Source organism: Rhinatrema bivittatum, chromosome 3 (genome assembly GCF_901001135.1).
Source record: "Rhinatrema bivittatum chromosome 3, aRhiBiv1.1, whole genome shotgun sequence".
Taxonomy (NCBI): domain Eukaryota; kingdom Metazoa; phylum Chordata; class Amphibia; order Gymnophiona; family Rhinatrematidae; genus Rhinatrema; species Rhinatrema bivittatum.
In genome coordinates this window covers 190912087-190924926 of record NC_042617.1, presented here as the reverse complement: position 1 = coordinate 190924926, position 12840 = coordinate 190912087, and the positions used below count along the sequence as shown (strand labels likewise).

General features: G+C 44.0%; 1 protein-coding gene across 1 annotated transcript in view; it reads right to left on the bottom strand.

Annotated features, from left to right (window-relative positions):
- The window catches only part of ADGB (androglobin), a 790434-nt gene that overhangs the window by 659161 nt on the left and 118433 nt on the right, over positions 1-12840 (bottom strand). The window contains exon 5 of the mRNA XM_029594040.1: positions 8144-8353. Within this exon, the coding sequence (XP_029449900.1) occupies positions 8144-8353 (210 nt within the window). The remainder of the gene's footprint in view (positions 1-8143; positions 8354-12840) is intronic.

The window sequence follows — 12840 nt, the reverse complement described above, 5'->3', positions numbered from 1 at the left end:
ACGGCGTTCGCGATTTTATGGTCCTCCAGGCCGCTGACCCTCCCTTCAAGTTCCTCGAACCGCGGTCCGATTTCCGCCAGCGCCGATTTTACCTCCACAAGGTTTTGAGAGATACCCGCCAGCTTAATATCCAGGGTAGCGTCTAATGTCTCCTTCAATATTTCCACAGTCAGTATCGCTCCCGTCGGCTGCGCAGTTTCGCTAGGTCCTGCCGCCATTTTAGGGTCTGCGGCCTTTCCTTTGTCTCTTTCTTTTTTCCCCCCTCTGGCAGTCATCAGCGGTGGTGTTTTGTTCATGAAATGAACTATCGACATGGGCCTTTGCAGGGCAGTGGGGTAAGAGATAATTCTTTAGCCAGTATCAAGAGATGCCAGTAGATGCGGGGTTAGAGCACCCAGAGCTGAAGGAAAGCACGTCCGCCTCAGCACATCGCCCCACGTGACCCCGGACATATTTTCTAGGGAGGCCGCAGACACACTGTCCCGCATCGTGATTTCGACTGCGCTATTAAGCTGATTCCAGGATCCACACCGCCACGTGGGCGCGTCTACCCCTTATCAGCCGCTGAGACCTGGGCTATGTCCGAATATATTCAGGACAATCTACAAAAAGGATTTATTCGACGATCCACCTCACCTGCAGGGGCTGGTTTTTTTTTGTGGAGAAAAAAGATGGGACATTACGCCCTTGCACTGATTATCGCGGACTTAACGCTATCACTATCAAGGTTCGATATCCCCTGCCTCTTATTGCGGAACTGTTTGACCGCCTGCAAGGAGCCCGAGTGTTTTCCAAACTGGACCTACGAGGAGCCTACAATTTGGTTCGGATTCGGGAGGGGGATGAGGGAAGACCGCTTTTAACACCAGGGATGGACATTATGAATACTTTGTTATGCTGTTTGGGTTAACTAATGCCCCTGCTGTTTTTCAACATTTTGTTAACGAAATTTTTAGAGACTTGTTGTATATCTGTGTAGTGGTTTATCTCGATGATATTTTGATTTTTTCCAAGGACCTACAGACTCATCGCCAACAAGTCACACAAGTTTTGCAACGACTAAGGGAACACCGGCTATATGCCAAGCTAGAAAAATGTGTTTTTGAAACAGAATCATTACCTTTCTTGGGTTACATTATTTCCAAACAAGGTTTACAAAAGGACCCGACCAAAGTGAAATGCATACAAGAGTGGCCTCAACCTAATGGACTACGGGCACTCCAATGGTTTCTTGGATTTGCTAATTATTATCGACATTTTATCAAAGATTTTTCCAAGTTGACCACGCCACTCACCGCACTCACACAAAAAGGAGCTAATGTCAAGACTTGGCCTGCAGTGGCAGTAGAAGCATTTCAAGCTCTCAAAGACTTCTTCCTACAACGACCCTGCCTTCGCCACCCTGATCCTAGACGCCCATTTACAGTAGAAGTTGATGCGTCCACTGAGGGAGTTGGAGCGGTGTTGAGCCACAATGACGTAGGAGGAACATCCCATCCATGTTCCTATTTTTCAAGGAAATTTTCACCTGCGGAACGCAATTATTCTATTGGTGACAAGGAGTTATTAGCCATTAAACTTGCCTTTGAAGAGTGGCGACAATGGTTAGAGGGGGCCCAACATAGAATTACAGTTTTTACGGATCATAAAAATTTAATTTATCTACAGCAAGCTCAACGACTGAACCCATGTCAGGCCCGTTGGGCACTATTCTTTACACGTTTTGACTTTGAACTAAGGTATCGTCCAGCAAACAAGAATATCAAAGCCGATGCATTGTCTCGATCCTTTGTCAGTGAAGATGGGGAGGAGCCTCTACAGAACATTATTGATCCAGCCCGCATCATTCTCTCAGCAACTTTTTTGGTTCCAGTCAGAAAAACCGTGGTACCCAGTAGACTACGCAATAGGGTACTGAAGTGGGGGCATGATTCTCAGTTGGCTGGGCATCCAGGACGTAAACGAACACAAGATCTTCTCCAACAATTTTACTGGTAGCCTGGGATGTGCAAGGATATTCGCGCATACGTATATTCCTGCCCTGTTTGTGTGCAGCATAAAAATCCTGTGGGGAGACCTTGGGGGCAGTTACAACCACTTCCAGCACTGACGAGACCATGGACTCACATCTCCACCGACTTTATTGTTGACCTGCCTGCTTCAGAAGGACATACTGTAATTTGGGTAGTGATCGATCGATTCTCCAAGATGGCTCACTTTACACCACTGCCTGCCCTTCCCTCTGCTCCCCGTTTGGCTCAATTATTTATGTCACATGTATTTCGACTTCATGGTCTACCCCAGCACATCACATCTGACCGAGGATTGCAATTCACAGCCCGATACTGGCGGAGCCTCTGTGCCAAGTTTCATATTGCTTTAGACTTCACCACCGCCTTTCACCCTCAAGCCAACGGGCAGGCAGAACGGACTAAAACAATTCTTGCGCTCCTATGTTAATGTTCGCCAGGATGATTGGGCAGCATTGTTGCCCTGGGCGGAATTCTCTCATAACTTCCACACCTGTACCTCGACTGGGTCTTCTCCTTTTCAAATCGTCTCCGGTCAGCAACCTACACCACCGGTGCCTCTACCCCTGTCTGTTCCCTCTCTGGCGGCCCAGCTTACTGCCACACAGTTAAAGCAACTTTGGATACACACCCAACAGATGCTACAAAGGGCCGCACATACTGCAAAACGATTCGCTGACCAACATCGTCCAGGAGAGAAGGTGTGGCTCAGCACCAGAAATATCCGTTTGAGGGACCCATCGATGAGACTGGCTCCCCGCTATATTGGCCCTTTTCCAGTGACTAAACAAATAGGTCCTGTGACCTATCAACTATGTCTACCCGCCTCACTATGTATCCACAATGCCTTTCACGTATCTTTGTTGAAACCATTGCTCCTCAAATGGCCCTCTCGGAAGGTTCCTGTTTCTCCACAATTGCAGCTGGAGGAGGACACGACTTATCAAGTCCGGGAGGTTCTTGATGTCCGGAGACGAGGTCGTAGATGGGAGTATCACCTAGCTTGGGAGGGATTCGGGCCAGAAGAGAATTCTTGGGAACCTGCTGCTAATATCCTAGATAAAGAACTTCTCAAGAACTTCCACGCTACTCATCCGGGGAAACCCAAGCCTTCTAGGGGGAGGCCTAAAGGAGGGGTACTGTTAGGACCGCCGGCCGCAGCAAGCCGCGACCGGGGTCAGCTACTCACCGGCGCAGCATGTAGTCAGCATCGGTGGATTTCCCTGCTGCTGCCATCTTGGCCGCGGCATTGGCCATCCCTCGGCGTGCCTGGCTCCGCCCCTGCCGAGGTTTCCTGAGCCGCGCGACTTGGCTGAAGATAATTAAAGGGCCATACAGGAAGTGGACGGGTTCCTTCCTGTAGGCTCCAACAGCTGGAGACTATTTAAGGCAAGGTCTGCACCTCAGACCTTGCCTTGGCGTCTTGGCTCTCGTGGTTGTTCCTGATTTTGGTTCCTGCTTTTGACCCTCCGTGCCTGATTCCTGGACTGGCTGCGGTATATTCTGGCTCTCGATCCCTGGACTGGCTGCGGTATATTCTGGCTTTCGACCCCTGGACTGGCTGTGGTACATTCTGGCTCTCGACCCCTGGACTGGCTGCGGAATATTCTTTGGTTCTGGACCTCTGGATTAGTTGCGGATATTCCCTTGGCATTGATCTCTGAACTGTGCTTTCTGATCCTACGACGTGCTGGAGGCGCCAGCTTCTGATCCCACGACCTGCTGGAGGCGCTAGCTTCCGATCCCACGACCTGCTGGAGGCGCCAGCTTCTGATGCCACGACCTGCTGGAGGCGCCAGCTATCTGGACTACACGAACTGCAGGAGGCGCCTGCATCCAGATTTCCATCTATCACCTCCTGTGATCTTCGGGATTGGCCTCGCCTTCCGACGGTGAGACTGACGTTCATCGCCAGACCAAGGGTCCACCTCCCAAGTCATAACAATGTAGCTGCATAAGTTTAAGATGAATAGATTAGGAGGCACATTTATCCTGCTGAATATATGGGACAGGTTCTGCTGGTAACTGTAGCTGGATCACTTGTCCACTACCCAGCCTAATGATTATGCTGCCTCCTAGAAAAGTGTCATCCTGGAAAATAGCTTATATGTATATAGCCCGCTGTGTGACAACAGAGGAGTCAAGGAGGTGTTAGGGTTTGAATGTCCACACTGCCTAAGAGCAGAAAGTGATGAGACTAGGCAGACTTCCTACCACCCCTGCAATGCCTTTAGTTGTTGATATATATAGAAAGCCATTAACAAAGTCTCATCAATGTGTTGTTACCATCCCTTATTGGCATACAATATTTATAAAGCAGCAAGATTAGTCTGGCTAATTAAATGGGCAACACAATAATAATGGGAAACTTCAATTACCTACGTATTGACTAGGTAAATGTCACATCGGGACATGCAAGGGAGGTAAAGTTCCTAGATGCTTTCACCGACTACTTCATGTAGCAAGGAGCCAACCAGATGGTGAACTATAATAGATCTAGTTCTCAGTAGCATGCATGACCTGATGCAAAAGACAAAGGTGGTGGATCCGCTTAGCAACAGTGATTATAATGTAATAAACTTTGACATAATCCCTGAAAGGCAAATATTAAGGAAAATGACTGCAGTAGCATTTAGCAATAAGAAGTGATATTATGAGAAAATGAGAAAATGTGTTAGAAAGAAACTGAAAGGAGCAATCAAAAAGGTCAAAAACTTGCAGGAGGCATGGGCACAGTTTAAAATGACCATCTGTCAGGCCCAGATAAAATGCATTCTGCGCATTTAAAAAAGGTTAAAGTAAAATCAAATGACTACCAGCGAGATTTAATAGTGAATGAAAGAGGCAATTAAAGCCCAAAAGGGCATTATTCAAAAAATGGAAGGTAGATTCAAATAAGGAATATAGGGAATATCATAAGCACTGGCAAATTAGATGTTAAAAACTAATTAAACAGGCTAAGAGAGAATTTGAAAAGAAGATTGCCACAAAGGTAACAATAATTAATAACAACTTTTTCAAGTACTTTCAAAGCAAATTATGTCCAGTAACTGAGTCAGCTGGGTTGCTAGATGATTAAGGGGTAAAACGGGTAAAAGGGAGGACAAGGAAATGCCAGAAAAACTAAATTAATTCCTTGCCTCTGTTTTTACTGAGGAGGATACTAGGATCATATCCACACTCGAAACATTTTTTGAAGTTGATGACTCTGAGTGATTAGATGGAATCACTGTGAAACTGGAAGACATAATAACTGTTGCAGTCTGATACTGCAGGCGAAGTAGTGGACCCTTGGGCGGCCTACCTCGAGTGATAGGGTAGGCCGGGAGGCGGAGCCAGAGGCTCGAGGTGTTCACCCGGGAACCAGGAACCCCCCAGGAGGAGCCCGTAGGGTTCTGGCTCCTTGGAACTTGGGCAATAGAGAGAGTCCAGTGACAGGGGTGAGAGCAAGGAAGTCCAAAGGTACTTGGTAGGCAGGAGACCGGATACTGAGGCAGGTGGAGGATAGAAACAGAGTCTCTGTGGCCAGCGGGAACAGGAGCAGGCGTAGCCTGAAACAAAGTCTGTGACGAGCAGGAGCTGGCGCACGCTGTAACCTGGAACTGGAGCAAGCTGAAGACTGAAGCAGGACCAGAGACGAGCCGAGATCAGTGGCAGGCAGCAGGCTGGGCAAACAGGAACAGGCCAAGATCAGGGCAGGCGGCAGGCAAAGCGTAGTCAGGAACAAACCAGGGTCAGAGGCAGGCAGCAGGCAAAGCGTAGTCAAGGCAATCCAAGGTCAGCGACAGGAACTCAGAGAAGACGATGCGCAACTCAGAACTACAAGGCAGTAGTGAACCTCGTTGCAAGGCGATGAGACGGCGTCCGTGAGCCGGTTATATCGCCCTGGGTGTGTGACGTCATCATCACAGGCGGGGCTCGACTTCCGGGTGCTGGACGCACAAAGTGAGCGTACTCGCGCGCGCGCGCGAGGCTGCAGCGAAACAGACAGGAAATGACGGACGCCACGTGGAGCCATCGGCGTCTTGGGATCCTGAGGTCGCAGAGCGTGGCGTCTCCAGCCGCGAAGGTAGGCACTGGTCAGGCACAAGGGAGAGGAAGCGGTGCAGACCGCAACAATAACTCAGATAAAGAATAACAAATCCAGAGTAGTCACCCCAGAGTTCTGAAGGAACTCAAAAATAAAATTGTAGACCTGTTTCTGGTGATTTGCTACTTATCATTTAAAACAGCCATGGTACCAGAAGAGTGGAGCGTGGCCAATGTGACATCAATTTTTTAAAAGGGCTCCAGGAGTGATCTTCTAAACTACAGCCCATGAGCATGACATTGGAGCTGGACGCTTTACTTGAGCTCAGCCTGTCCTGGCTGAGTACAAAATCGGTCTCCGGCTACAAGGGGAGAGGGCATATACAGTCACCACCATGCTCAGCTTTCTGCGGGCTGATGTCACTGCAGGGATAGATATACTGTGATGTCAGCTTTGCTCTGACTCCATCTGCTGGTAGAGGTGCATAACCCACTGGTTTTAGATTCCCCTATCTGTTCGCTAAGAAAACAGTTATTAGCAATATAGACTTGGGAAAGCCTGTACTTATCCATGAGAGTGTAATACAAAAAATAGATTAACTATCAGGGATCTGATGGGTATTTGTGACCCGGACTGATCAGTGTTGAAGACAGAATGCTGGGTTTCCTGGACCTTGGCCTAACCAAGAATGCTATTTTTTATGTTTTTATGTTCTAATCCAATGAAGTTAATATTCTTGACTAGTACAGATGTCAGTTTTCTTTGGATTTCCAAACTTATCCTGCATATTGCACTTTCAAGGTAGCAATATTATCATTGGGCACAAGGATGAGTGCAAAAGCTTAATTACTACTGACTTTTCATCTTCCTTCACATTTCAAAGATAACTACCAGGGATTCAGACCTGTAGCCTTCTGGACTGGGAGGTATGGTGACCTCAATTTAGTTGCAGACAATGAAGATAATGCTTACATTTGAACATAAGAACATAAGAAATTGCCATGCTGGGTCAGACCAAGGGTCCATCAAGCCCAGCATCCTGTTTCCAACAGAGGTCAAACCAGGCCACAAGAACCTGGCAATTACCCAAACACTAAGAAGATCCCATGCTACTGATGCAATTAATAGCAGTGGCTATTCCCTAAGTAAACTTGATTAATAGCAGTTAATGGACTTCTCCTCCAAGAACTTATCCAAACCTTCTTTGAACCCAGCTTTACTAACTGCACTAACCACATCCTCTGGCAACAAATTCCAGATCTTAATTGTGCGCTGAGTGAAAAAGAATTTTCTCCGATTAGTCTTAAATGTGTTACTTGCTAACTTCATGGAAAGCCCCCTAGTCCTTCTATTATTTGAAAGTGTAAATAACCGATTCGCATCTACTCGTTCAAGACCTCTCATGATCTTAATGACCTCTTTCATACCCCCCCCCCCCCTCAACCGTCTCTTCTCCAAGCTGAACATTCTTGAAGAGGACATCTATATATTCTGTTAAGACTTAGCTCACTGTTAAGTTGCTTACTGAAAACCAGAATATCACTGTTGTGAAGCTATGTTAAGTGTTGGACTTGAATAAGCCAACAGAAAATTCTCCTCAGAGAATTCAAGCACTGTCTAGAAAATTATTTTTGTAGGTCAACCTCAATAACAGAGAAATATTTTAAAAAATGATGCACAAAGTATTCATTTAATGACTTGATAGTATATATAATTTATTTGAACTTATACTTGTTGAACATGCTTTTCATATGCAATTCCCAAGTCTACAAAACTGTTCATCAGATATGAGTTCAATAATACCGAAAGATAAAGATGTCAGCCCTTCAACAGTTTGTTGATCTAGGATTTAACAGATATGCTGTAATACCAACTTATTAGAATGCAAATTAAAAGGAGAGCTCAACACAGTAACACCAGTACTGGATAATTTTAAAAACTGTAGGTTCAGTACCAGTGTCATCAACCCATTAATCACATAATAATCATTCTCACAACTGAAAGGTGCACAGAATTCACAAAAACTGCAGCACTCCATATACAACATTAACAATCACTTCAGTTGTAAATGCCTATCACTTACCATCCAGTAAAGTTTCACCACATATTTTCCATAGCTATTGTACTGAGGCACATGTCCCTTAAAAGCTTTGCAATGAGCATATATATGTTCCCATGGCTTCCATATAAGTGTGGGTGGATCTGCTGCATTGGATTTACTGTTTTCTGTTAAAACACTCCAGTTATATATTCTCCAGACTGAATAAATTTCACTTATGAGCCATCTCATCAACTGAAGACAGAAAAACATGAAATGAGATTTTATTAGAACAATATGTGAGAATCATATACAGACATTTGTTTTCAGAAAGTCTACACTTTTTAAATCATTTATATTAAAAATAAATCATTTTTTCAATTTTCTTTCAGTAAATGAAGACATAATCTGTTATTTATGTTGCATTTCTTACTATCCATTTCAATGATAGATATTCTGACATTCATAAGCCATATATCGATGACATCACTCACTTGTATGACTGAATTAGTCCTCCTTGACCATGGAGCAATCAATTTTACTACTTGCCCATACTCACTGAAAAATATATCAATCATGATTTTAAATAAGAAGGAACTCTGAGGCATAATGAAGAGAACTTTCAAATAGCTCTAGTTGTGTCTCTTTGAAAACTATTGTAACTTATGATTTAAAATTTAAGCAGGTTGTTACAAAATTATCCCCTTAATTCACATAGAAGAAAACATATTTATGATACATCCTTTCTGCCAATTAAGAAAAACAATAGATAATTCTGCAGATATATTTCCCTATTACTTCAAAAGTATGATGAACGACAAATTTAAAAAACATCATTAATCTTAATGATGGTTTAATAAGAATTATCATAAATATAAGAGATTACTTTTTTCCAATTAATCACGTAGAGGTCCATATTTAGTCACTGGCTGGATTGTAAAGTTAACCAAATAAACGTATCTGGCTATGGCCTAGAGCAAAGTGCACATAGTGCTTCACATTGGTATTACCACAAAGTGCAATAACTTTGTCATAACTCTGAGAGAGAGAGAAAGAGAGCGAGAGAGACTAGCTATAAGGTGCTTATAGTAGTTAGGTATTTATACCTCCATATGAGGCCCACCTAGTAACCTGAGGTGAGGTTTAGATAGTAGTGTAGGGGTTAGGGGCCACTTTGACATTCAGAGTGAGAAGTATGAACAGAACAGTACACTCTAGAGAAGAATTGATGACCTTCGGAGTGAGGAAACTCACACAAAGATGAGGTTTGTACTCTCACCTAGATTTGTTATCTCACCTAGCTTGATGGACTCTCAACCTGGGTAACATACACTCTGGGTAGATATACTCTGCTATCCAATTGGATAAAGTTTGTTTGGTAACCACTATACCAAAGTCATTAGGGTCATTTAAGATGAAAAGCTGATTACTTTGATGATGAGGTTGAGTAAGTCATTTGTAATATGCCATGGTCCTTTTGCAGTATAGAGTATGGAGGGCTTTTTCTCCCTCATGCACATGCAGTCTTGGGAAGAAGGTAGGTAGAACAACAGATTGATTAATATGAAAGGCTGAGACTATATTTGGTAGAAGATTTAGGTTAGAATGAAGAACCAACTTATTGTGACAGACCTGCAGATATGGAGGGTAGTGGACGAGAACCTGGAGTTGACTAACTCTTTTCACCAAGGTGACTTAAACTAGGAAAAGGATTTCCAAGTTAAGAAGTTTAAAGGAGCTGGCTCCAGTGGTTCAAGAGGAAGCTTCATTAATTTAGAGAGGACCACAATGACATCCCAAGGCACAAGTGGTTTCTGTACCGGGGGTTTAACATGTCAGAAGCTCTTCCTAAAATGAGACACAAGCAGATGCGTGGAGATTGGTTTGTTGTCTAATAAGTGTGGCAAGTCACCAAGGAGCTAGATGTACCTAGTGAGGGAATGGCAAAGCTTGAATTAGCGAAGTGAAACAAGTACCATAGGTAGGAGTGTGAACTCAGCAATTTGAGAATTATCATACAGATTTTGTACTGGATTCTTTGACTGATTGGGAGCATGATAAGCATACCAAATTCGTCTGGGCCAAGCCGGTGCTAAGAGCATCATGCAGGCTCAATCTCAGAGAACTATTTCTATTGTCTTGTTAATGAATGGTATTAGTGGAAAAGCCTACATGAGGCTTTTCCCCAATTAAGAAGGAAGCCTTATGATTCACCTTTGATGCAATTCCAACATTATGAACATACGAAACTGCCATACTAGGTGAGACCAAGGGTCCATCAAGCCCAGCATCCTGTCTCCAACAGTGGCCAATCCAGGCCATAAGAACCTGGCAAGTACCCAAAAACTAAGTCTATCCCATGTTGCTAGTAATAGCAGTGGCTATTTTCTAAGTCAACTTAATTAATAGCAGGTAATGGACTTCTCCTCCAAGAACTTATCCAATCCTTTTTTAAACCCAGCTACACTAACTGCACTAACCACATCCCCTAGCAACAAGTTCCAGAGTTTAATCATGCGCCGAGTGAAAAAGAACTTTCTCCAATTAGTTTTAAATGTGCCACATGCTAACTTCATGGAGTACCCCCTAGTCCTTCTATTATCCGAAAGAGTAAATAACCGATTCACATTTACCCGTTTGAGGCCTCTCATGATTTTAAAAACCTCTATCATATCCCCCCTCAGCTGTGTCTTCTCCAAGCTGAAAATTCCAAACCTCCTTAGTCTTTCCTCATAGGGAAGCTGTTCCATCCCCTTTATCATTTTGGTCACCTTTCTCTGTACATTCTCCATCGCAACTATATCTTTTTTGAGATACGGTGACCAGAATTGTACACAGTATTCAAGGTGCAGACTCACCTTGGAGCGATACAGAGGCATTATGACATTTTCCGTTTTATTCATGATTCCCTTTCTAATAATTCCCAACATTCTGTTTGCTTTTTAGACTGCCGCAGCACACTGAATCGACGATTTCAGTGTGTTATCCACTATGACGCCTAGATCTCTTTCTTGGGTGGTAGCTCCTAATATGGAACTTAACATTGTGTAACTATAGCATGGGTTTCAGATACTTGAAAGGTTTTAATGATCCAAAGGCAACAACAAACCTTTACCATAAGAAAAAAATCAGCAGAACCAGGGGTCACGATTTGAAGCTCCAGGGAGGAAGATTCAGAACCAATGTCAGGAAGTATTTCTTCACGGAGAGGGTGGTGGATGCCTGGAATGCCCTTCCGGAGGAAGTGGTGAAGACCAGAACTGTGAAGGACTTCAAAGGGGCGTGGGATAAACACTGTGGATCCATAAAGTCAAAAGGCCGCCAATGAAGAGTGGATGACTCGCCAGAATGATGGCTACTGCCTGGAGACAATACCCTTATTCAATAAACATACACATGGTTACTGTGACTCCAACATCACTCTAAGCTTCAACAGCAAGAGGAAATGTGGAAAAAAGGATTTGCACTCACAAAGACGGGAGTAGCTGGCTTGTTACGGCGGTTACTACCCCAAACCAAATATCCAAATTACTACCTCCACCTTCCTCTATTCCTGATGCCTTTCAACTAGCTTGATCACTCCATTCTTATACTTCACTTTCAATGCATATCCAGCATAGTTCTCTGCTTCAACAGCAGGGGAAAAGAAAAACTGTTACTTCACACATCCAGCAGAGCTCTCTGCTTAAACGGCAGGGGAGAAGAAAAAAGGGTTCGCACTCACAAAGCGGGGAGTAGCTGGCTTGTTACGGCGGTTACTACCCCAAACCAAATGTACCTGATACTTCACTCTCGAAGCATATCCAGCATGGCTCTCTGCTTCAACGGCATGGGAGAAAGACTGATACATCACGAATTTCCAGCATAGCTCTCTGCTTCAATGGCAGGGGAAAAGAAAAACTGATACTTCACGCATATCCAGCATAACTTCAACGGCAGGGGAGAAGAAAAAAGGATTCACACTCACAAAGCGGGGAGTAGCTGGCTTGTTACGGCGGTTACTACCCCAAACCAAATGTGCCTGATACTTCACTTTCGATGCATATCCAGCATAGCTCTCTGCTTCAACGGCAGGGGAGAAGATAAACAACCAATAAGGGCTGTATAACATAATCTGGGTAAAAACAAATAAGCATGGGTGTAGCTTGCTTATTGCGGTGGTTACTACCCCTACTACCTCTAACTAATCAAGCTAGATATTTCACTTGGATGCAGCTCCATCACCGCTCTCTACATTAATGGTGGGGGTGGAAGGGAATTAGAACCAAGAGCTAAGAGAAACAGATAAGTATGAGAGAAGAAATGAGGGAAGCTTGCTGGGCAGACTGGATGGGCCATTTGGTCTTCTTCTGCCGTCATTTCTATGTTTCTATGTTTCTATCTTTCCTTATATGCAACACCTTGCACTTATCTACATTAAATTTCATCTGCCATTTTGATGCCCAATTTTCCAGTCTCACAAGGTCTTCCTGCAATTTATTACAATCTGCTTGTGATTTAACTACTCTGACTAATTTTGTATCATCCGCAAATTTGATTATCTCACTTGTCGTATTTCTTTCCAGATCATTTATAAATATATTAAAAAGTACGGGTCCCAATACAGATCCCTGAGGCACTCCACTGCCCACTCCCTTCCACTGAGAAAATTGTCCATTTAATCCTACTCAAAAGTACGGGTCCCAATATACTTGAGGCACTCCACTGCCCACTCCCTTCCACTGAGAAAATTGTCCATTTAA